We start from the raw sequence: 26,832 nt of genomic DNA, 5'->3' as shown, positions 1-26,832 counted from the left end.
GTGCTGTTGTTGGCTTATCTGATGGTTAGAATCAGCACAATACCTAAATGAGATAACAGATACTGTAATGCAGCAATTTAGTAATTAAAATTTTCATTGTTTCTATTGACAGACTCTGTAGTTTCTGTTGCTTCTATTGAGAGACTCAAACAGCTGTTTGACTTTGTGAAAGAATCACCCTTCCAAACTGACAGTGCTGCCAAATATAGACTTTAATTAAGAAACAAGTAACGGCTCCTCATAATGTCAACAATTCCATTCCAAGCTAAACCTACAGGATGTGGTGTTTGTTCAGGTACCAGGAACTGTGGCTGCAAGCTGCTCTACAGGGCTCCACTCAACAAAGTAGTGTATAATTCAGTTTACATAACAGCGCTGATGAATGCTAAGTCTGTGTAAGGTGCAGAGCAGTGCCTAAAGTAGGAAGAGATTAAAATGATACTAAATCAAGTATTTCTGCTTCCTGCTGGATGGCTGGAATAAATGATGTTTCTACAGAAAGACAAAGGCATGTTAAAAGACAGCTTTGCTTTGAATCACCAGGACACACTGACCTTTTCAGAACTGGATATTCTGTGAAACATGATTTTCCTTCCCCTCCCAGTTTTGTTAACCAGCATAGGTTAACCTGATAGGTATGTGGATACTACTGGTTAATAAAGCAATTTCAGCTTTGAATTTCTAGATGTCATGTAGATACTCACTTGAAGTAATTACTAGGCTTTCTATGCTTCTAATATGACAGAGAGATCATCACCCTTGCTGGCTAGCTTCCTTAAAATTAATTACCTATTATTCACCAATGTACCCCAGATTTTTGCAAAGAATATGATGATGCAGGGTGTGAGGACTCCTTAAGGACCTTTATAATAAAGCTGTCTTCACCTCTATATTCTCCTCACCCTATCCCTCAGCTATCATATACAAGTCTTAATAACCTCCCATAAGAACCTAAAAAGATTAAGTCTAGTAGGGGTCACAAATGGAAGGTAGTATTGCTTTGAATGTCTCTGTTTTCATATTGTGTTCTTTACACAGGGTGAAACACCACTCTCTGCCTGTGAAGACAGAAAGATTATGTTCTATTTGTATTTGTAAGAACCTACTTCACAGATATTTTCCACATTTCCATGAAATAAGAATAAATATAGGATCTAGCAGTACTTAGGTCTTTTCCAAGAATTAATTTTCCCCAAACACTTTCTGTCAGGAATCATACAGTCTTAGCTCACCATTGCCCTCATCCATTGCCTTTATCTTATAGTAAGACATAAATTTAAAATGCCATAGCATCCTCAGATGCACAGCTGCTTTTGGGCAGGCTTTTACCACAATACTCCCATTTACATCAGTGTGCAGTCACACTGCCCATCAGCATGAGGCACCCTGCCACTGGCTGCACAAGCTACCAGAGAAGGACCTGCTCTTACTAACAGCAAGTATGTCTTGTCACAAAGTCTTCTTGCAGCACAGAACTACAACAGTGTGTGGTGGAACAGATAAAGATTTCTGCCACCCTTGCTGAATAACAGCCCTATAAAGCCCTTTACTAAATTACTTGGTCCCACTGTGATTTGTGCAGCATGCCTAGTTAGATCTAATTCAGTCAGGCCTCCTACACAGAGAAATTCTGCCTGCTAGAACAATTCAAATTTTACCACATTTGAACAAGGCAACTGCTTTAAATTGCCCCTTGATTACTGAATGCAAAGAACACTGCTAGGCCACAGCAAGCTGCTGCAGGCAGCTGAAACCACTACAGTGCACTGAATATTGGTGAGATAGACATAAGCAAACTTCAGTTTTCATGCTCTCAGCATCATGTCCTGGTGCTTATAGTGTGCTGTCATATCTATGGAAGTTTAAGCACTGGTGTATCTACAGAGGATTTCCTATAAATACCTCCGTATTTACGACATAGGCATAAAGCTGTGAGTAGAAAAACTTGAAATAAGTAAATTGTGTGTGTCTATTTCAACCAAGGTGACAACAGCCACTGCCTGTTCCTGCCTATTCCCAAATAACTCATCAAAACTGAAATTAACCCTTTTGGCTGCCATTCATCTTGTTTAACTCTTCAGCAAACTAGTTATATTTTCACAAAGATTGAGGATATTTTTCTAACATGAGCATACAGAAGATAGAAAATAGCAATGCTACAACAATCTACCAGCTGATTTTTCTACTCCCTCTTCCACCTCTTGATAATTTACAATTTGCATTCAGCAGTCAGTCATTGCTAGTCAATTATTTTAATCCTTTCTACTCCTGATGTGGTGATGTGCTTTCTGCTGGGGAACAAAGGGGATGGTAGGTAAATCTTTGCGAATTCTTGAAATCCTTGTGGCTCTGTCATTTAGATACTGAAGGTACTCACCACTTTCTTGCAATAACTGAAATTCAGTCTGATTTCAGGGTTCACGGCAATGTGATTCTAATACCTGCCACACATTAGCCAGAAAATCATGTCCTACCTGCCCATCTTGGTTGCTAGCTAAAAGGATCCCAGACACGGGTCAATCCTGTATTAGCAACCTTGATCAGGACTGTTTCTGAAGCCATGTCTGAAGAGTCTTCCTGGGGAATAAGGTGGACCTTAAAAAGGGGGGTGCAGCACCCCACCTCATGTCTCATATATCTGCTTGATTATTTGTCTCTTTCAAAGGATGTTTAGGGACATTTAGGGACTGTCAGACATGGTCCAGTAAGTAGAAATCAGCTGATACTAGGGCAATTCAATGAATTGAAGTTAGCCCTGAAATTGATTTACATTTTGTTCCTTGCAGAGAGTACATAATTAAAGACAAAGTTTGCTCAGGTCACTGAGATAGTTTAAATGTAGTAATAAACTCTGATGGACCTTTATAGTTCCCTTGCACATCGCAAAATAAAAAACCACGTCCTTGGTGCGACACAGAACTTTTTCTCTTAGATACACACTGCAGATGCATTTACTTCTATTCATGGACTATAATGAGAGTCAGGTCATAATATCCATGCCAGAAGAGTCTTATACCAGATAAATCTCATCTTAGTGTACATGTGGCTTTCTATGTATTTTTACTGGTTTACAAAATTAAATGCTGCTGTAACTGTGAATAAATATAATGTATTTTAAATTTATATAAAGTATTTTAACATATACAGTATAAAGTATTTTAATCTGTGAGGCTCAGAGGATAAATACACTGAGGAAGAAACAGTTGATAAAGGTGATAATAAACTTATTTTCATATCATAAGAAAAATATCAGCTTCTCAGGAACAAGCTCTTCTACAAGTAATTTCAACAAAAAAAATGGGGGGAAGGTTGGGCAGACCTCTGAATTTTAATGCTGTTTAGAGCTGCTTGGAAGTCCAAGTTTTCAATGAGATGTATTTCTATGGAAAACAGACCCATTGAGTTAGTCCTAGTTTTACTTCAGATTGTTTACAGAGAAAGTGTTTGGTTTTCACTGCGACATTCATCATGACAGTACAAGGTAATAAAACAACTCATTCAGTTCTTATTTATGTTGTGCCTGAAGAAAAGTTCATCAGAGATCGGTACATTTTTCTATAAGATTTGAGAGTTGGTAAAAAAATTGCTCACAGAACACAGGCTCATCATTGTTTCATCTGTTTTCTCCTATGGCCATATCTCCAAGGTATGATTCTGCAAGCAAAATGTTAACTGATGCCATTTTATATAAGTGTCTACAATTAAAAAAGGCAAAATGCTGCCATTAGGCTGACTGGTTTAAAATATAACCACATAAACAAAAATAAAAGTAGGTTTAGTCTCAGTTAAACTTGTTTTGTCATAATTGCAAGGATATCTCATACCAGGCTCATGGAACCACAGAAATCAGAGATATAAAAGGACTTCTATAATGGACGCCAGATGTTCTAGAATTTGGCATTAGTGGTGCTCTAGGGCACCTTGTTTTTTGTTCAAAAAATCAATATCTCAATCTCAACTCAACCCCTTTCAGCAATTCATCTCTGCACTCAAGGTTTCTTCAGCAAGAGAAAGCCATGAGGCTCTCCCAAACACGACAGCCAAAGTGACCCGCAAGAATAGGTTTGTGCTATTAAAAAGCAGCATGTCTTAAGCATTTTCAACAAACATCTTTTACTTATTGGCCCTGTAAGTACTGCATTCCCAACTCATCCACATTCCATCTGCACCAGAAGGACAACCTGTTCACCTCTGGCTTATGTCATGTTCTTCATGGACATCAGTTAATGAGGTTTTTTATCGCCTCTCCATAGACACATTTTTGATGCTTTTGCTACGATACCACAAATAGGCAGCAAGAAGTCCAGATCAACATTAAAGTAACTCTCCATATCATTCCCCCAAACCTCATGCTGTTCAGAGCAAGTTAGCCCTTTCCAAAGTGATTTAAGCTGAAATACACTGAAATGAATTTATTCTGCAAAATCTAAAACATTGACCTGAGGCAAGAGCATCTATAACACTTAATACACAATATGTGAACAGGTGTTGCCCTGGCTAAAAATGTAGAAGTTTTGGACTTGTAGGTTACCACCAAGAATTCTGCTTGATACATAATTAGTTACTTTGATGAAGTGCATGTAACTCAGCCTAATCTGCCTTCTTGCTTCCTTTTAATTTCAAATATAAAACAAATGTGAGGAGATTCTGTATAAAATTAATGTTGGGATCGAAACACCACAGAAAACGAATACTCAGACATGAAAATAACTCCTTAAAATACTGACAGTTTTTAGCCTCAGGAAAAAGGCCGAACTCTTGAATTTGCCCATAGGAAAGAAAAAATAATTGCCTGCTCCCATTCTAGATGCTCAGGGTAGTAGGCAGAACAGATCATGTCATAGGAAGAGAGGCTGAGTGAGCTGGGCCTGGCCTGTCTGGAGCAGAGCAGGTTCAGGGAGAGCTCTCACATGTGCGTAAGTACCTGACAGGAGGGTGTAAAGGGGCCAGACGCCCTCAGCAGTGCCCAGGGAAAGGACAGAAAGCAATGGCACAGACTGAAATACAAGAAATTTTTTCTTAACCTTTGGAAGAAGATTATTTTGAGCTACGAGGGTGGTCAAACAGGGGTACAGATTTCCTAAGGCAGTGTGGTGGATCCTCTCTCCTTTGAGGTTCCTAAGTCCAACCAGGTATGGCCCCAACATGACCCATAGTAGCTGAGCTGCCTGAGGTGGGCTGAGTCTGCACAAGCTCCAGAGGTAGGTAAGCCTCAACCCAGGTGTGATTCTAAATGGAGAACCTCATTAGAGATACTTTAATGAAAGCTGTTCATTTCAAAAAGCTTACTTACAGTCTCTGTGCTCAGAAGGGCAATATATTCAATCAAACTCCTTCAGCAACAAAAGAAAGCTAAAAATAGAACTTACATTCATCTTGTCTTTCAAGCTTACAAAATTTAACAAAGGTATCTGACTTCTAGAATTTAAGGACTTGAAGGATAAAATACTTTTGCTAGTGTGTACCTTTTTTTACAGCTGCCATAAAAAAATATTGTAGTGTTTGTGAGTATAGTCTTGCCTGCTAAAAGTTCTTATTTGTACATTTCTGTTCATACTTGCAACATTGGTAACCTACTGAAAATCACCCCACATACATCTGGGCCTTTATGTGAACTTACTTGCTGTACACAATACACCTGATGACTGATCTGTGATGGGACTTAGTGCTTTCTGGCCTAAAGCATGGATAACTAAATATCTGTAAAGACAGGTGAATGACATTTCCTATCACAAATGACTACAATTACAGAGCAGGAAATATGATACCATATTTTATAGTAATAACAGTGTACATGTTATTACACGTCAACCGTGTCTCCTTTACTTCTGCCCTGCCTCAGAAACAAGGTGACAAAATGGGAAACATATTTAGGAAAAAGTTTAAGATGATCTTTTGTTTTCCAACTGCTACTGAGCAATTAGCTGATGCATTATCAGATTTCTTATCTTGTCTCTAAGTAGGCCCAGCAGGAGTACTCCAGAGATCTCCAGGTGATCCATCTGCAAAGCCAGGGGGCTGTATTTTTATTTTCTGTGGCTCTTTGCAGCTGAGAAGTTGAAAAGGATCTTCAGCCCTATTATCTCAGGATCAAGCAAGAGACTGAGAGCCACAAGGCTTGCAGCAGTGTGCAGAATCGGCTGCTCCCACAGGAGATTAAGCCCTATGACATATGCCATGACAGATCAGCTCTAATCAGCAACAGCAGGGCTGGCCTGTACAGGAGGTGTCATTTGTCTTGCTGAAGAAACAGTGCATTAAGAATAATCTGAATTCCTCATCAAACTGAATGGGTAGCACAGTTCTCAGCTGAAGCAAGAAGACACATACACCCATCAGGATATGTAAAAATTGTATTTTTTCAATATCAGTATCACTAGAGAAACAAACACTCCAATTTTTTATACATGTGCTTAATTTTTTATACACATGAGCGTAACCTCATTTATCTCTAATGGGCTGATAAAATATCATCTCGATAACTCCGAATTTCAATTAAAAAAAACAAAGGCTTGTTTTATTTCTAAGTGGAATGTCTTATGTTGAATCACATATTTTCACTGCACAGTCTGGAAGAAGGTCACCAGATGGCACTATTACACATTGTCATCCTGATTTCAGTCTCTTAATTCACATAGAAAGTTTTTAAATGTGGAAGAACTGGTGTTATCATTACTGTAGCAATACATCTATTTGGGGCAAGTGTGACAAGTAGCATCTCGGTTTTAATCTCTGCAGCTGTAACAAGTTCTTCCAGAGGAACTGTCCTCTGAGAACTAGATGTTCTTTTGCAGGTTTAAATACAGACATAAAAAGAGGAAAGGTACGGACTGTTCTGTTATTTATGCATTTCTCCGCTCAAGGACTAGCATGTAATGGGAGCACATCACAGCAGGAACACACACACATTTGCCTATGCTGATTTTTCCTCTTTGGTAAGCAGAAACCCTCTGCTGTCATTGCAGAGAGATTAAAAGCCCTAGGCATACTTGTAATACTTTTCTGTATTATACTAACAGACAGCCAGCATATCCAAGGTGCTTCTTGGACCCAATCAAAATGCATCTGCACACCTATCAGAAAAATACTGCACACTATGAAAGCTGGCATTTGAACCTCTCTTGATTGTCCTCAGCTCATCTTTTAATAACATGAGCAGAAATATTAACCTTGACACTCCTAATTGCCACAGCATGAACAAATATTCTGAACAACTCCTGATATGTATTTTATATGTATTTTACAACAGAAAACCATTGCTCATTTCTACAGCTACTAATCTGTGATCCCCTGATATGTGTGTCATGATTAGTTCTATAGCCTGTAAGAAGCATAATTTAAAATAGTAATTTAGACTTGCTAATGCTTCAAGGTTGTAGATGTTTTTTAGCTTCATTCAGATACAGCTTTGTTGAAAGCTTATACAAGTTGCCTAACAGTTCTTTCCTGACTCACAGAATAAAGAAAAAGATTCAGTAAATTATTCTTTTGCTTTCACATATCCTATTCACAACACAATTTTTTTGTTAACTGTATCTTATACTTCAACAAACTCATAAATGGTGAAACAGGATAAAAAACAGGCCATGAACTTCAGATGAAAATGGCCAACTGTAACAAGAAGTCCTGACCTGCACAAGGTTGACTGATTTTTTTCTGAAAAAATCGAGTCACCTTTTCATAATCTTGAATGAGACTCATGTGAGAGCAGAATTAATGAAAGAAGTTTACTTCATGACAAGTACATTATTGGCCTACATGCTACACTGGGGAAGCCAGGAAAGTTGCTGAAGAAAAACACTGGCTAACACCAGAAGCATGACTGTGCTGATAAGGAGCCTAGCTTTTAAGTATTGTATCTAATATTATTGGTCATCTGAACAAAAGGTTTGCTCCTAAATTCCAGTTTGGAGAGTTCATGTTTCCCTGGACATTCAGTACCCAAGTGGAACTAACAAAAAGCAACAGAATATCCACCACAGACCTGGGAGAGCCCTGCATTTTACAAGGAATAAATTCACCCAGCAGACACCGTAACAGCACCATATTTTGGAATTAAACTGAAAAAGGCAGCAGCATTTTTCACAGGAAATGGTGCTGCATTTTACCAAAAGTAAAATTCATAAACACAGATACATTCCATAGTTATTTTTGATCATATAAATTAGCAGTTCTGCTCAACACTCAGCTTTATATTTATCCCACATATTTTCATTAACTTAAGTAAGTTTCTTATATCAGGAGCACTGCAAATTATAGTAATAGTTCAAGTCTAGAAAAACTGTATTTCTATCAAAATTCTCCTTGCTGGAGGGATTAATACTGGGCAGTACAGCTCCCCTCCAATACAAAAACTCAGAAAGGTACAGGACATCACTATAAGTTGGAAAATACTGCTTCCTTTTTTCTGCAATGTTTGATGTCAAACGACGTCATAATGGTCAGCACTTTCTGCACAGAATAAGCTGCAATTACACAAAGTCCTTCTAGCCCTTTGAATCTATCTAAAACCCATTAAAACCAACAATGCTGATATCCATCTGCTGTGAACAGAAAGCTGGTCCCATGCAGCTGTTCAGCTCTCTGCAGTGCACAATCTCTGGCTGACATTTGGAGTTGAAAGAACAGATTCTTTTGCTCTTGATGTCAAGATGCACTTTGCTATGTGGTCTTTCACAGGCTGCCAGAAAGCGTTTCTTGGCCCACACTTTGGGAAAGAGCAATGCAACAATCTCAGTCCCTGACAGCACCCAACAAAACTGACATATTGAAGCAGAAACGTCAACATATTAGGAAATCAGGTAAGTAATGGCTCCTTGTCAAGAACCTGATGGCTTTCTTTATTCTTCCCTCGCTCTAAGAGGCTTGGTGAACAAATTGCAACCAGCATTGGCCCTAGAAGAGGTCAGGAAGCAGGGACTGAGGCTTACAACTGGCCAATCCTCCACACCACATCATCTACATTTAGAAGGAAGATACTCATATCTCAGAGGGGTGATTGGCCAAGGGAAGACAGAACATTTTAGGTTTTCCACAACAAATGGACACTTATATGTATGGAACAGTATCAGTGGATGAAGTAACACAGGCATAACAATGAAATGTGGCATGAAATCCTTATTGTATGGAAGAAAATTTGCATTTTAAAAATACCGTTTCTCGATACTAATCTCCTACACTTACGCCTTATTCTTTTACCCTTACATTGATATAACAGTGTAATCGTTACTTTGACATTCATTCATAATGTCAAAATTGGGTGATGGTCAGAACCACTGCAACAGGAAGAAACAGATGATGCTCTACATTTCATCAGTGAAATGCCACCATCTTCTTGCTTCACGCAGATGTTGTAACACTTATTATTTTAATGGGACGACATCCAAGGACATTCGGGGTTTGGGTTCTTTTTCACAAATGAATAAGGCAGGCATAGGATTTTACAACTGTGAGGAGATCCGAGACATTGTGAAATCAATTACTTGCTGAAATTCAACAAGCAAGCTTGAAAGAGCCATGACTGCAAACTGATTTCCTTTTGTTAAGGATTGTATGTACACACCTCCTTACAGCAGGCTCTGTTCCCACACTAAATTGTGAAATATTTGAAAACAACAATTACCATTTAATTGTGAAGAAAAAACACCCAAAACAGTTATAAGCAGATGGAGCAAGAACAATGTAATCTGAATTTTTATAATTAACCACTTTTTTTTTCCATTGGAAGCTGGAGTTGCTGGATCCTAACAAGGATTTCCGTGCTATTTTAGGAGCTCTATGCAATTTCATTAACTTGTTGTAAATGTTCCATCATCCACATGGAAGGTTAGAAATTTGAGCAATTAAAGAATGGATTAAGTAGTTAACCAATACTGTAATTCTCTGAATGTTAAAAGGATGCCTCATTTTATAAAAAAGATAATCCAGAACAATCTGCTATGAAACATGTACGTTAACAGTATCTGTGGCTGCAGTGCCAATAACTTTTCTATAAATAACAGTAAGATTCACTTAATAGCTCATTTGCCCCAAGTACCTGTTTGGAACGATATGTAATATCTACATACTGATCTGAGTAGAAAGAGAGCAAATTCAATGTTCACAGACTAGATTAACACTAAAATGTAAGCATTTTATTTTGCTTGCTGGCATAGAAAAACAGTAACTTTAAATTACCCCTATCTCAAAGGTGACCCTGTGCTAAATGAGACCAGGCTATCACCCTCACACAACCTGATGTAATTCCAGGTTTTAGAAAAGGCAGCAACGGTTATTACTCATGGTATTGCAATAAAAGCACAGGAGACAGCTTTTCAGGTTTTACCAATCTATTGCTGCAAGTGATAGCCCAGATTTTTGCCCAGTTCAGGTCAGGAGAGGATCAAACATTACAGTAAAGATCCTATTGGTGGAGTATTGGTCCACGGCTACTTGAACATGAGCCAGCAGTGCCCAGGCGGCCAAGAAGGCTCCTGGCATTCTGGCCTATACCAACAACAGTGTGGTCAGCAAGACCAGGGCAGGGATTGTCCCCCTGTACTCAGCACCGGTGAGGCCACACCTCAAATTTTGAGACACCTCAAAATCAGTTCTGGGCCCCTCACTGCAGGACAGACATTGAGATGCTGGAGGGTGTCCACAGAAGGGCAACGGAGCTGGGCAAGGGTCTGGAGCACAAGCCCTGTGAGGAGGGGCTGAGGGAGATGGGGTTGTTCAGTCTGGAGAAAACGAGGATCAGGGATGACCTTACTACTCACTACATAGCCTGAAAGAGATTGTAGCCAGGTGGGGACTGTTTTATTCTCCCAAATAACAATGGATAGACCAATAGAAAATGGCCTCTAGTTGCATCTGAGTACTAAGAAAAATTTCTTCACCGAAAGGGTGGTCAGACATTGGAACAGGATGCCTGGGAAAGCCTTCCATCATCCCTGGAGATATTTGAAAACAGCGTAGATGTGGTGCTTAGGGACATGGTTTAGTGGTAGAGCTGACAATGTTATGTTAATAGCTGGACTCAGTAATCTTAAGTGCTTTTTCCAACCTCAATGAATCTATGACACTATAAAAATGCCCATTTCTCTGTAGTGATTACATAAGTAACATGAGGAGACTATATTCATAGGTCAGGCAGCACAGCTAAGCCAGGTGAATCTGTGGCCAAGAGCTGAGTTCTTCAATTGTCTACATCTTGAGCTTCTCATTAGATATTCTGAATGCAGATCAACTAAACCTGAAAATTAGTCTTTGTATTTTTGCAGAATATTTTTTTCTATATGAAGAGCACATAATTCACAGAGAAAAGTTTTCTTACACTTGATCACTCACAAAAATGTGCCTGTATGTGTACCTAATTAACAAAACAGCTAATGGCTTTTCCTACCTTTCAGAAAGGAATTAACTAACTTTTCCCATGCCCACTCTTTCCCTTTACAGACACACCACTTAAGAATGATGAAACAGTTAGAATTAACTAACTTTTCCCATGCCCACTCTTTCCCTTTACAGACACACCACTTAAGAATGATGAAACAGCAGTAGTTTCTAGCAGTGGTCTGGGAAAAGACTATTGTGATCTCACCACACAATAATTGCTTTGATATTTATCAATAATCCACATGACAGAACAGATCATGCTGTGAAACACTGAATGCCCTTTTCCAGTTTGAGTCCAAGGGCAAAGAAAGCTGATAAAGCCAGTTTTCCTTGCTACAAGTGCAAAAGAAATTGCTTTCTTTGTTTGCTAGGGGTGATTTAATATGGAAGGAGAGCAGCTCAGAAGCTTGGAATCATACAGTGGCACACAGAGAACAGAGAAGCATCCAGATCATAAATCTCAATGTCCTGACTTTTGGGCTTAATTTCACTTTCATCAAAATCAACAGGAAAACTTGTCATCAATTTCAAAGATACCTTTCATTGAGTTTAGTCCTTTCCCTCGCAAAAGAAGAAAAATTAAATATTGAAATTATAAAAATCTGCACATATAGGATTTATTCAAGCTCCATTTGACTTTTTTCCCTACTATCCTTCCTTATATTTTAAGGAAGGGCAATAATGCTAATGATGGGAAGAATTCTTAAGCAGAAAATGTACTAACATTTAAAGCTTAGGCAAAGAGGACATGCTTACCAAGATGCTTGAAAACCAGCATGATACAAAATGAGAGCCTCGTGTATGCTATCTGGTTTCTTTCCACCAAGCCTGACCATCACTTTCTCAGATGCCACCGTGTTCTTGCTTTGCCTCAAGACCATTTTGCCATCAATATGCTGATCTTTTTTTTAATCTTGCATACTGTAATCTAATCAAAGAACCAGAAATAAAACTTTCCTACAGCACATTGCTCAATGTTCTATGATGCTTGAAAACCACAGGTTTCTAAGACAATTAAATGAGAGAACCACATCTTGACCCTTAGTCCAAAGCTAAGGCATGAGTTAGCAATTCAGTCCAGCTGTAAGCCTATTGCTATTATTTTAAGATGAGTGTCTGCATTTCTTCACACATGTCTATGTATGAGATTATAAATCAACGTTTATTTCCCACAGCCCTAAAAAGAAGAGGCTGCGTGTTTTGTTTTGGGTTTAGTGGGGCTTTTTTGTTAATGCTAAATATACAAACACTATACTTTATGGAAACACTTAAGGTGTTTCTTGCAAGGACAAAATGGACACAGGAAGTTATCCAAACAGTTCGGCAAGTAATTTCAATACTGATCTATTTGAAAATACTGACTTTTAAGATTTATATTTGTAAATAATTACTAATATATTTGCAAACATATTGCAAGAGATAATTGAGGAATGGGTGCAGAAACATTTCTATTACCTCACTTAAAAGGACTTACACTTTACAGGCAACTTTAAATGAAGAAAGTAATAGATCATCACTCTAACTTTCTGCACAGTTTCTTACTTATATGTAACAAATTTTAGTTACTGTAATTACAGCTGTTGGCCTTTCACTTGAATAAGAAATGCCTTTTCTCTGCACGAAATGTCATGTAGCAAAGAATAGCACCATAGGCCATTCCCATGATACAATCAAATCACGATTACCTCACTGTAAAGCAAGAAATCACTCCAGTACAGTGATGTAGACCTCCTGTTTCTATCTCTGCAGAGGTACAGGATAGAGAATCATTAATGTGATACATTAGGTACAGTAAAATATGTCCATAGTTCAGTACATTCAGTGCTCGGCCTCAGGCAGGATTGTTGTTTGTTGCTTGGAACATATTTAAGAAGAAAACACAGACATTTTTCTCTGAATAACTAATCTGGAAAAATCCTATGAGGAACGTGCTGCTCACCAACTCCAAATATTTGAGCGAGTCCTACGGAAAAGGGTTGCTAGGCAGAAGACAGGTGAGATGGTGTAGGAAGCACAAGAATGTCCATCCTAGAGAGCAGCACCATTTCTGGTTCACCTCCTGTGTGGCGCCCTTCAGACTGACAGCGTGTAGGCTGTCATGCATGCACACACGCACACACGCACACACGCACACACGCACACACACGCACACGCAGGTGCGCCCACACGCACACACAAACAGGACACGGCTCCGGTACACACCGACAATGAGGCAATCAAAAGGCTACAAAATCACTTCATTATAATGTCCAGAGTAGGGTTCGGAGCAGCAGCAACTAGTGATTTTATTTCAGAAATGGAACACAAAAAAACAACAGTGATATTCCTCTGCAATACAGTCCCAGGATCATTCTCTGACTAAATTTCAAAGGAATTTTGCCAGGTGTTGTGAGAGGAGACTCAGGTATTCTGCTGTGACTTCTGGAGAGAAATTAGCATTGCTGTATCTGCTTCCAAAAAATTAACTCAGATCTGGAAAACTTAACAGTTTCAAAGGATTTGCAATATAAATAGGAAACACTAACCACTTCTTAGCTCAAACTTTGCAGACCATTTAATAATATTTATATCACTGCAGCATTTAAAAACCCAGCCAAGATGAAGACTTCAAACAGAATATGCTTCTACCCAGAAACATTCTAAATGAAAAGAAATTGTAGTAAATAAATACAATTAATACTAGGAATAAAGTAGAAAACCAGAAATATTTAAATAAAAATGTATGGAAACAAAACTAGCTGTAAGACAGCATGATGCTTTCAAATAATTTCAGTTGACTTTAAAAATCCATAAGTAACTTATATGAATTATTTCAAACAACTCCTGGACAATGAAATTTTTGGAGTTCTAAATCTGGGGGTTCCACTCAAACATTTTATTGCCATAAATTTTAGTTAAATGATAACTTTGATTATGCTGGCAGCAATAGAAGGACTTTAATTAGTAATTTGATAAAAGCTTGCAGCACAAACAAACAACAAAATTAACGTCTGATTAATCCCAAAAGAGGTGCTCATCCTCTAATGTACAAACCCCGCAAACTTCAACCTTCTCCCTTGGGCAAAAGTCTACATAACTAGACAGGGCTCAAATGATGCCCTGAAGGTCACCAAACACAGGCTGTGACTGCAGACGTGCCTTTTCCTCAGCGATCTATATCAGCTAGAGCTGTTTTACAGCAATGTGAGAGGGTGAAGAGTTTACACTAGCTGGTTATGCAATAAATGTCACTGGTATTACTGCTGACTTCAGACTAGACTCGCAGCATTAAGCAGTTAAGAGGTGATAAAGCAGGATTAATTCCCGAGGAAAATTTTTTATTAATTTGTCAGCATAGTTTGTAGTACAAATTCCCTGCTACCTTTATTCTTCCTCATACAGGAAACCATTCTGCACCAACCTGTTATTCCCTTGAGAGTCGGACTTCATAGCAATTTTAGTATCATTGCACAGACACACCTTTAAGCCTGTTTTCACACCCTCACCTTAAAGGAAGTCATCCAAGATCACAGCTATTTATGGCTGTTCATGTAAATCACAACATGGACAACAAGGGAATGGTTATGGAACAGTGCAAAACACAGTAACTTCGCAGTAATTGTTCTTTGAGCTGCCCTGATGAAATTGTACCTGACAGGGACAGCAAAATCACCCAAAGTGAGTGAGTGGTAAGGGCAGGGCAGTACTGTACCACCAGATAAAGCTGCTTCGGAGGCAACAGGAGCTCTGAACCTCCACCTGCTGCAGAAACAAATGCATGATCAACACACTGAATTCTCATTGCTCTCCCCCACTCTGCGGCCCACTTCTGTTGCCAGCAAGGCAGTGGTTGCTATTACAACACAGCATTTTTTTTCATTTCCTTTTTTCAGATCAGAACACAGGTAAATGAACAAACCACCAATGAGAGCAAATAACTAATTCCCTCAATAATACAGGCATTGCCTGCAAAATAACAAAATGTGGTAAGGTACTAGAATATATATTCTGTCAGATGCAATTTTTTGCCAAAAGTATGCCCTAAGGCTGCTCTAACTTAGGATTTTCAGTTTGCCTCTGACACTGACCTGCACTTCACAATACAACAGCAAGAATTTCAAAGACACAAATTTACAACAAGACCAGAGTAAATCCAAACCATCTGATCTGACTATTTTCCCCAAAAGCAAAATCGAGTATCAACAGTACTGTTTTGACTTAGGCCCTGTAATACAAAAAGGTGCTGCCTTCTACCAGATATTTCATTGATGACACTTGCGAAGATCTATTGCAAGTTCATACAGAGAAATGAACTACTTCTTTAAATCACCTCTTGGACATCTATGTTTAATAAATAATCAGCAACTCAATGACAGCTTGGGTGAGGAGGAAAAGACTGATGGTATGCTAACTGTAATGTACATATTCAAGCTGTATACATGACAAATCATATTCTACTTATCAGGTACTGTGAATCACATTTATCTTTTTCCCATGATGAGTTTCTGTCCACTGAGGAAGGAAACTGTGATTTCCAACAGCTATCCAAGCACCTAGTCTAGGGGAGACCAGGTTATCATCTCATTACTGTGGTAGGAAAATTAATAATAGTAAGAAAAATATGTGCCTGTCTCAGAACAAAAAAGTGTCAGGAGCATTCTTTAAGGCATTCTACTTGAGAGACCAAATTTCCAGCATTTTGAAATGGACAGCTAAGTATTATTATGGTATTTTGTTTCCACTGATAAAGGAAGATAGTGATTTTCAGGAGTACTTAATGAGCAGTTTTGAATTAAAAAAAAAAAAAACCATAAAACCAGTCACCTTTCTTTTTCTAAGCCACCTATATCTCATTATACATATCTGTGCATGATAAATTAATTATAATCACCCAGTATTTGGTCAATCATGTCATTGTAGTTTCTAAAAAACTTGTCAGTGCCAAGAAAGCATTTTAATCTCTGATTTGTGCCAATAGCACGAGTACAGCTGCAAAGATTAATGGAAGCAGCCATTAAGGAAAATAATAAAAAGTGATGTTTAAATAAAAGCTGTCTGAAAAACAACAGAACATGGCTGATCTAGGACAAGGTGGAGGAAACACCATTTCTTCTACAGAGTTATTAACATCACACTAGTCACCATTTGCAGGTTAGACAAAACTTGGTACATGTCTGGGAAGAAATAAGGAAGTCTTATTTTTTATATTGAAGTTTATTTTATAAACAGTAAAACGAGGTTGTTAGATAGAATGTCTTAAGAGTTAAGGTTTTACAGCTGTTCATTTACACTCATCTCTGATACATCTTCCCATCTGTTCTATATGCCAAGTATAAAACACTTTTAATACTCATTCATCCCACACAGATCTTTTCAAGAGAAGCATGGACACATACCTTATTTTTAAGAACTTTCCTGATCTCCACTTCTTTATTACTTTTGTTGCAAGGCTCTCTTTGTTCTGAACATACTACCCCTTACCACTAAAAAATTCAAATTTGTTATAATCTTATTCCTTAGTTACAAAAGCAAAATCCATTAATTCTTGGGGAAAAAAAATCAGAGGAGAAAGGACACACTACAGCCTCTTTTCACACCTCTACAGCTAGCAGTGGAGAACTGACTCCTGCTAATAAAACCAAAAAAACCACAGATCATTAGCAGGAAAAAAGCACTTCATCAAACCTAATTTTTTGGCCTGTGGCCCTGGCAGTGTAGTGCTGGCTGCCTGGGGAATGTCACCACTCAGAAAGGCCAAGGTCACTCTGAAGTCAGCAGTGCTCAGAGCATCACACACTCCAAATGTGGCACCCTCAACACTGCAACAAGCATTGCCCTAGGGCAGCTTCCACATCCCACATCCCCAGCCTGAAACGTATATCGTGGAGCGGGCACTACTGCCTCTTAAAACAAGACCAGAAAAGTAGGGGAGTCAGCTGTGCCCTGCCTCTCAAAAATTGTACATGAGGAGTGCAACGTCAACTTAAAATGCGCCATGAATGTGGGAGATCTGCATGTAATTTCATAAAGGTTGAGCACTCCCATCCCCAAAATATCAAGACTTTGTAAAAGCCTTTGGATTTTGTTAAATATTTATCTGAGAGGTAAATTTGGAGGGGAAAGTACAGGAATATGGGTCAGACAGAAAAGCTGTACCATAATGCTGCACCTGTGTCTGGCATTTCTGAACAAGCCTTTAAGCAAGAAACAGATTCTGAACTTCTTTTTGATTTTAAAGTAAAGCTCCTCCAGAGACTAAGCACCCCAAAACTGGTTGATATTCTGAGGTCTGGTATGCCGATTTGGGGTGACATTCCACCTACAGTCTCCCGTAGCTCTCATTCTGTGAGGGATCTGGAACAAAGTATCCAAAACTGAGATGATGGAGGGGAAAACGTTTATAAAGTCCCCTGATATCCTCTCTTTGTACAGCTTCTGGTACAACAAATCTAACCATGTCTGGAGTTCTGAAACACAGCATGGTGAACATTTGCCAACACAGCTTCTAAGATGTATAATTTGACTTCTTTTTAATTACATATGCTTTTTATTTTTAAATATACTGATGGATATTTTGTCCCCCTGCTATTAATGAATGGTGGCACTCCTCTAGACTTCTTTTTTCCATCATACTTAACAAGGGTGGCATCTAAGTGGATGGCCATATGTTAAGAGCATTTAATATACACTACATTTGCACGCTGTCACTTTTTGCTCATTACCAAAGTACATACATAAAAAACCAAGAGACTCCTGGGGTGAAAACTATAATCATTGATTTGTGGTCAATAAATTACTAAGAAGTGTTAAAAGAAACTGAGAATAGTATCCATTTCACTGTACTAATGGTTCCAGATATAAAGTATCAGCCTATGGTTCTGTTAGTTAATAGTCCTAAATTGAAACAACAATGCTAAAAACTCAAGGCAAATTAACTCATAGTAACTGCTACTGTAGTAACATTAAATTAAAACAGAAGTAGATTGAAAGTTTTCTGAGAGAATAAAAGCAGATAAAACATGACACAAAACCAGACATTGATCTAAACAAGAGATGGTTCGATGTCAGTGCTGAGGCTTTTGTTTCAAACATGTATTTTAAACAATGCACCTATCTTGCAAGATCCAGATACTCACAGCTCTGTATTCACACACATGCTTGCACAAGTAGACCGACTGAGAAATGTCTCTGGAATAAAATTCAGATCTTCCTAAGAACAGTGAAACACTATGAACAATGAAAGCTATGAGAAAAAAAAATTCTTGGTAGTGAAAACAAAGAAAGAAAAGAAAGTTATTCTATGGATAGAGTTACAGTTACTAGGTCTGTGGATTCAAAATGAAGAAGTCCTGAAAAAGGAAATTTCGGTTTTTCTTGTATGCATGCAGGTTATTTGTGTTTTACCTTAACACATACTAGATCAGACGTTATAATAGTGAATGTACATGTGCAGTGCTAATACAACCACCAAGCAGAGAAGTGCCTAAAATACTGTTACTTTCCTTTAGAATGCAAATACTGCCATTAAGTACACTGTGGCAACATTGAGATCATTGTGGATCTTAAAATACCACACACAAGCTATTCAAGTTTCTTAAGACAACAAAATTGGCAATAAAATAATAGTTACGCTGTGTTGGTAAAAATAGCTCATTTTCCAAATGTAGCTCTCTGTAAATGTAGAAAAACTGTAACTGTCTTGTATATACCATAAGCTATTCATCTAAAATGGTACTGTCAGTGAAACAGATGTCATTGCACAATATCCCTGCACCACCCACATTCTGTTGTCCTAGTTGCCAAACAGAACTGTTTTGAATTATTCACTGAACAATCAGATCCAAGCATTTCTGCAATGATTTTCATGCTACATTAAAGGAAAGAGTACTTAAAACTGAAATGCAGTTCCACATGATGTTTTAATGTGACTTAATATAGTCAACATATCTTCACCAACACAGATGATGAAGAATAGACTGAAATCTTAGCAGAAAATTTTTAAAAGTGTTATTTTTAAGATGTTTGTCCATCAGCTTCTTCTGTTTTTCTCTTCCTGCCTATTATAATCAACTTCAGGCTTATGTTTTTAAATATCCTTGTTCAGCTGATTCCTCAGTCCTTACCTATCCATTCTTCACAGGATAGCTACATAAAATCTGAAAATCATACCATAGAATAGGTTAAGCTGGAAGGGACTTCTGGGGATATCCAGCAGTGGGATGGCACTTACTACTGTAGGGCCCATTCAGTGTGACTTGTTAGGGACACATCTTGATCTGCATATTCCATACGCCATCCTACACTGTAGAACTCAGCCATCTGGTTTTTATCTTGTCTTTTAATCCTGTCTTGTTTTTTCATCTATCCTCCTTTTTTTTTCATCCTTTTCACAGTGATCTCTGGAGTTCATCAGTATCAGACTGCAATCAGGCTTCCTAGGGAGTGGCATGAGGCACAGAATTATCCACAGTTCAAACAGAGCCTTGCCAATGAACCCTATGAACTCTAAATGCAAAAAGGTTTGTAATCTGTTCTCACCAGTGCCACAAAATTGTTCCGAAAACTAAAGCTACCAGATTTTCTCAACCTGACACTTTAATAATCCAGACTACATATATTTGAAAGCATGTGAAGGAAAACGGTGAGCACAATGAAATTCATATAGAGTACTCTGTCTGCATTCACATTTGTACAAGCGACCAACACACTAAAGAAAATAAGATCAGAAGTTCAAATAGTCACAGTCTTCTAGCACAAAAAGATGTACTTTAATTTTTAAGAATAGGGATAGAAATCTAAAAGGCATCTACAGAGGTACACATGCATTCCAGCAACCTGATGAATACACCTAGAGCAAATGAAAGCTAGACAAAAAAAATCAGCTCATATCTAAAGCCTTTACTCATGGGAAATACTGTCCTTGAGAACGTAAAACTTTCTTCAACCTCTCAAGACAACTGAGAATAAAAGCATGGAAATTAACATTAAAACACATTTTAGTATCTCAAGAGGTTTCTCATCTGATCAGTTTTCTACTCTTTGGTACTCGTTTGCTAATAAGCCACCTAACCCTTCACTATCCAGCTTTATGATGCCTTATTTAGACTTCTCAAATTTGTTGAGCTGCTTTCAGATTACAACAGCCTTAAAGGTAAATACGACACACACGCTCTTTTAGCAGAATACTTGCCAGTTTGGCAGCAGCAGAATCAACAACAGATAGGCAGAGGGAGTTTTGGTTAGAGGAAAGAGTATTTTCTCTACTCTCCTAAAATTAAAATATTTCAAGTGACTTTAACACACCCAGTTCCAGATAGCTGCCTAGCAATTCTCTGGCTCAGTGGGGGGAAAAAAGAGTGAAAAAGTTTCCATCAGAAACAACAGAGATTGCAAATTCTGTGTTCAGTATACTAATTTGATACATACAATTGTACATACACACTCTTGATGAGTGGAAGCAATCTAGGCTAACAGTTAACACTGTAGGAATTACATATTTTTTGCCACCAAAAGCCAAGACTATCATTTCTGTGATACTTATAAACCTCAGTGTTTAGGAAATAAACGTCCATATGCATTGCATTCACTACAAGGCACCAGACCTCAGACAATAAAAGCACTTTATTCTTTGATTTAGACAATAACTTCAAGTCCTAAGCATCTCCATCTGGCTTAGGACTACATGTAATAGTTTTGGGTTTTGGTTTTTCTTGCTATTTTTTAATTTAAAAAGCAATCTAATAATAGCAAGTAAATTAAGAGAGAACTTCACTGAGATATTATCCAATGAACATAATCTGTGACATCCTTGCTATAAGAAAATAATTTCATTCATCCTGCTTAATGCTGTTCAACTGAAGAATAAAATAATTCATAATGACTTATCATTTCAAAGTGTAAGTGTAATATTAAAAAATATGCCTTTACAGCATAGCTTACAGAGTAAAAACATGGTCTGACACCTTGAGAAGCTATTTTTCCCAAGAAGCAGAAAATACGTATTTGCTAAACTGCAACAAAATTAGAACATCTTTCATCTTTCCTCACTCCTCAATGATTTATGAATACATTATTTTATCATTTTAATTAAATTTAATTCAGGAAAATTATTTTCATGAAACATATCATGCAAAGCTTGTGTTTTTAGGAACAGTAGCCAATTTTTGATTTTTTTTCACCCCATCTGAAATCTGTGTACCTGTATTATAAACAAACTCTAAGTAATTAAAATGTTAAATAACAAATGAATGGTTCTAAAGGTATTCTTTTAAAATCAAGTCCATCTAGAGTACTTCAAATATAACTAATGTTCAATGCGGCTCACAAATTATTTATTCTTCTGTTCAGCGAAAAATAATTAAACACTTTGATATACAGCTACCCTCCCTTATATTGTGGCCTGGACAACACAAGGCAGTTGCTTTTCATATTGATAATTGCTTCAGGCCCATTACTGATTTATATTTTCTGTCCAGTTCTGGACAGATGAAGTTGGCTACATGTACCATAGTCTTTCTATCGTTACATATTTTTAGCACTAACTGTCAAAGGACTTACAGTGCACTATGAACTCTTAGATTATTTAGAAACCAACTAATGTAGTTAAAGAAGCCCCTTGCTAATTAGGGTAAGTATTTTGTTGGTGTTGACCTTTCTTTTCATTTACTAATAAAATCCCAATAATACATTTAGGGAAAGATGAAGATGAGCATGCTGATTTTGGAAAAAAAAAGAAGGAAAAGATAAAGTTACAAGTAAGTACAGCTGTTAAACCTGGTTAGAGAATACAAGGGGAAAAAATGAGACTTTTTTGGGCCTTAATTTTGGTTGTTTGTGGCTTGCCCTAAAACTGAATGTGTCTGTCACAACTTTTAAAATATCCAGCTCTGATATGTCTCTCTCCTCCTGTTTATGTGCCTGTTCACTTATATTGTGCGCGGGATTGTGCCTCTTCTGAACCACTTCATATATGACTGCTAAACAAAAGAAACAGAACAGTGAGCAGCCAGGTCCCTGATAATTTGAATAATTACCGCATTATAAAACCTTATCTGATTAATATACCCAAAGTTATATAAAAGCAGACATTCCAACCAACACATTGCTACATGCATAAGTATTAACCAGCTCAGCCTCATAGGTCCCTTAAATATTGCTTGCTTTAAGAAGAAAGCTGTTAAAAAGATTATTGTAATTGCTGAAAACTCAACAAGCCCTCCGTGCATTAATTTCATTATCTACTTGTGGACAAAAATTAGTTTACACAGTTGCAAATAGCATATGGGAAACCATCCTCCTCAAACAGAGAACCTATGACTTTTGCCACTGCGGTCACTCTTTTCACGAGTTTTTTTTCATGGAAGTGCCACTAATTACAACAGGAAGTTAATGTTGCATTATCAGCATGGGTAGATGAAAAGCATGTATAAAAATACCTTTGTACACTGTTGTGAATTATTTGCACCTCTCTGAGGAAAAAAGTGCATTGAAAGTCTTTAGAAAGCCAAATTTTGTCACAAGATCCTCCCCAGATACTGTCATGGCTTAATCCAAAAGCTTAGGGAAAAAATAGCTCTGACCTCATCAATGTGCCAAAATGCTGAGTAAAGGTTTATGTCTTTTTGCTGTCATTTTAATTCTTGCTTTCTGTGTGATCAGGATAATTCTGGAGTTTAAAGTTATTGATTTGCTAGAAGGCTGCTTGATTTTTTATTTTCAATATCGGTTTGATTAAACAAAAAGACATTTAAGCAAAACATGCAACTTTTCTATATTGACTACTGTACTGTATTAGAACCCTTATGCTACAGAAGGACTTAGCACTTATAAGGACATTAGTACATATAATTCAACTAAAAATTGACCAACCTTTCCTTCAGCATCTGTTGTTACCTTCTCAACCTTGTTCCTGTTTAAAAATTTCTTCACCAATTCTTCTACTTGGACATTGAACTTCATAAATGTCACATAGAAAAAATATGCTGTCAGGAGTGTTATGCTTTCCCACCACATTATGAAGTTATCCAGAAAAAAGATGATTAGCAAGATCAAGTCAATGATGTAAAAGGACATGTCTCGAAAGAGTGGCCACCAAGTTAGATTCAAGATCTCTTTAGAAAATAAAGCACACATTCCAATAACGAAAAGGATATTGAACACGGCAGATCCCACTATTGTACCAATGCCAACGTTGCTGTGGGATATAAACACTCCTATCAAAGAAGTGAAGAGCTCTGGGGCTGACCCACCAGCAGCCATGAAGGTTGCCCCTGCCACATCATCGGAAATGGCCAGTTTTTCAGTGATGACAGTCAGGGAAGGAACAAAGAACTCATCACAGACTATGGCTAAGGCTATAAACATGTAAATCATTCCAATTATATGGAGGATCACTGCTCCCTGTCTTCTCTCCTCAAGAGAGAAAAGGTCCTCGGGGTACTCTCCCTTCGTATGATCATCTGTTTCATTGTCTTGCCCAGCTTCATGTTTCATAGAAGCATGTGGATCTGGAGTGCCATTTTCATTCTGTTCTGTGAAATCCAAGAGAGTTCTTTGATGCCCATGCACCAGCTTTTGGCTATCTAGGCTGCTGACCAGCGCCGCGCTATGTGGTTCCATCTTGAAAAAGGCACTCATTGAAAGTGAGAAAGTACTAATGGCCACTACACTGACAAGGAGCCCTACAATTCGTATCAGTCTCAGTTTTTTCCTGACATTCTGGTGCCACCTGCAACCGAACAGCCGTTCCGCCAAACACCACTCCTCCAAGACACCAACAACAGTTTTTTTCTGAAGAGCCATTTTGTGTTCTGTGAGAAACGCTGAGGGAGTCAGACAGACTGTTCCTTCATACTTTCCTCCAGCTTTGAAGTTAGAAGAGCTGTAAGAGTCTTCCCAGAATCAAGTACTTTCACTCTTCACAGGACGTATTTTCTTCATGCGTCTTAAAAGGACAAACATTGACATTAGTGAAACAGGAAGTGATTAGAAATTTATGAAAGCATTTTACAGACTGGGTTACATTTAAAATTTGAAGCAGAATATGTAACATAAACCTCTGTCACATCCCACCAGGTGCAGCAATTATATGTTTGTTTAAACAGTAACCCTGTGGATAACAGTTTACCAATACTCATATTATGCTTCTCATATGCCTCTGAGCCACTGCTCTCCTCAGGTGTCAACAACAACAAAAAAATCCTAGTGGAAGGTAAAAACTGTCCCCGGATGTTGTGCAAAATTGAAGAAACTATTATTTTAACGGATACACCAAAGATTATTACCTGCTGTAATTACTTTCCACTATGAACATGTAATGTCCAAATCCCAAATGCAGGGACAATAGTGCCAGGAAAAGCAATCAAAGTGCTAACAAGCATCTCATCAGAGCTTTAGACAGCTGAGGCAGCATTAATTGAAATGTTACGTATGCACAGAGCAACAGTCATTGATGTGTAAGTAGAATACTCTGATGCTGGAACAGGACTGAAATGGGAGTTTCTTTCACTCCACTGTAAAAACAGCTCAGGTTTACAGAGAGAACTTGGTTTCCTTCTGATCAGACCTAGGACACTGTCTTGGATGAGTCAAGACAAAATTTCCAGTCTCCCCTCATTCTGTTTTGATTTATGTCATGCATTCAGAAATAAATGTAGGATGTCACTAAGAATACCTATGTGGTACCTTTTAAAAGTGCTCCTCTTACTAATACTTAAGAAAATTGTTTAAATTTACACAAGAGTTGATCCTGAAAGAAATGAAACAGTAAGGAATTATGCAAGAATGGCAATTCATATATGCCAGAGATGAGCATTCTTGACTAACAGCGCTTTCAACACAGGAAAAAAAAATATCTGTAGATAATAGGTATTTTGCTTAAGGAATTTGAAGAAGATTTGTAATGGAGAAGTTAGTTACATATATATGTCTTTCACAGTTATTTTATATGAAACAAAATGTACGATACTTTCTGAATCAAACTGAATGTTAGTCTTTACAATTACTGCCCAAAAATACTTTGTTACATCTCTTATTCAAGTCATTTGTAGCAGTAGCTGAATTCTGAACATTCTATCAATCAGCAGAATAACTGACTTTGTATTCCCAAATACAGGATTACAGCTACTACATGCAGTTATCTCCCTAGAAGTTATTAAGTCATTCTCAGTTTCTCCTGATTTTTTCAGTTTCCACACTAAGATGTCATAGAGACATACTTCATCCGCAAGATGCAGCAGCACAGCAGAGATATTTATCTCCCACCCCAGAGTTAACACTCGACGGACTGCCACAAAAGCATTTAGCAGGAAAGACACCGGAACGGCACCAGCACCGCTGCCGTGCACGGCCGGCGGCCGCGGGCCGGTGTCGGCGCTCCCGTGGCCGCGAGGCGAACGGGACACAGGAGAAGCGCTCCGGCTGTGCCCTGCCCCGGCACTCCGCTCGGCCGCCCCGCTCCCGCCCGGCGGACCCCAGACCCGACGGAGCGCAGCGCAGCCCCCGCCGCCCCGCCTTCGTGCCCGTGCCCCCGCGGAGATGCCGCAGCGCCTCGCCTAACTCAGCGCAAGTTCGCACCGCTCCGCCGCGCTCCGCTCCACGCCGCACAAACTTTTTCCACCTCCGAAAGGGGAGCGGGTCCAGCCGCAAGAGCGGAGAGCCGCGCAGGCACCGACCAGGGGCTCGGGGCACCGGTGGCCCCTACTCGGCAGCCGGTGCCGCCCATGGAGGCGGGAATTTGCGGATGGGAGTCCCCGCACCGCCGCAGCCCAGCCCCCGCCCCGCGCTCGGCCGGCGCTCACCCGGAGCTGCGCTGCGCTGCGCTGCGCGCCGGCCCGCGGGCGCTCGGCAGGGGCGCGGGGGAGCGCGGCGGGCGCGGGCGCGGGCGCGGGCACGGGCGGCCCGAGCGCAGCCCCGCGGCACCGACTGCGGCGGGCGGCGGCAGCGGGACCGCCCCTGCAGGCGGGGCAGGCGGCGCCCCGCCCCCGCCCGCCGCGCTCCCGCGGGACTGGGGTCGCTGGCCGAGCGAGGGGGGCGCGGAATTTATTTATTTCATTTCCCCCCTTCGTTCTGGGTTAGCTGGCGCCGTTTTTAGCGAGGTAAAATTTAGCGCATCTGGCAAAGGTAATAAGCCTCGAAGAGCGGGGCTCTTTTAAAAAGGTGAGGCCTTCTGATCAAAATATCCTTTATGCCAAATGAAAGGAAATCAGGATGAGAAAGATAAGGACGTTTCATTTTGGTTTTGATTTAAGGATGACAACATATCCATGATTAAGTTATTTGTTATGATTAATTTACTGCTGAACAGAAATTTCTTTAAACTGCATTTCAAAGTTGCTGAAGAGAACCATAAAGGTGCCCTCTACACACGAGAAAACAGGACAATTCCTTAGCCAGAGCTGTCCCCTTCTATTTTAATCTTCTGTTTTCAACATTAGTATTTGACCAATAAGCTGCACTTCATTAAGTAAATGCTTCAAA

General features: G+C 39.0%; 1 protein-coding gene across 4 annotated transcripts in view; it reads right to left on the bottom strand.

The window, feature by feature from the left end:
- The window catches only part of SLC24A2 (solute carrier family 24 member 2), a 112,762-nt gene extending 86,562 nt beyond the window's left edge, over positions 1-26,200 (bottom strand). Inside the window, exons 1-2 of one of the 4 annotated variants that reach the window (XM_058043389.1) lie at positions 26,154-26,200; positions 23,224-24,298 (exon numbers count right to left, since the gene is read on the bottom strand). In XM_058043389.1, coding sequence (XP_057899372.1) covers positions 23,224-24,156 — 933 coding nt within the window. In that variant the 5' untranslated portion in view covers positions 24,157-24,298; positions 26,154-26,200. Of the gene's footprint in view, positions 1-23,223; positions 24,299-25,912; positions 26,085-26,153 lie in introns of those variants that run through there. The other 3 variants (XM_058043388.1, XM_058043387.1, XM_058043390.1) reach the window with 3 other exon arrangements.
- Between the last annotated feature and the right edge of the window lie 632 nt (positions 26,201-26,832).

Source organism: Melospiza georgiana, chromosome Z (genome assembly GCF_028018845.1).
Source record: "Melospiza georgiana isolate bMelGeo1 chromosome Z, bMelGeo1.pri, whole genome shotgun sequence".
NCBI classification, from domain to species: domain Eukaryota; kingdom Metazoa; phylum Chordata; class Aves; order Passeriformes; family Passerellidae; genus Melospiza; species Melospiza georgiana.
The sequence above is the reverse complement of the archived record's forward strand: the minus strand, read 5'-3'. Positions and strand labels throughout refer to the sequence as shown.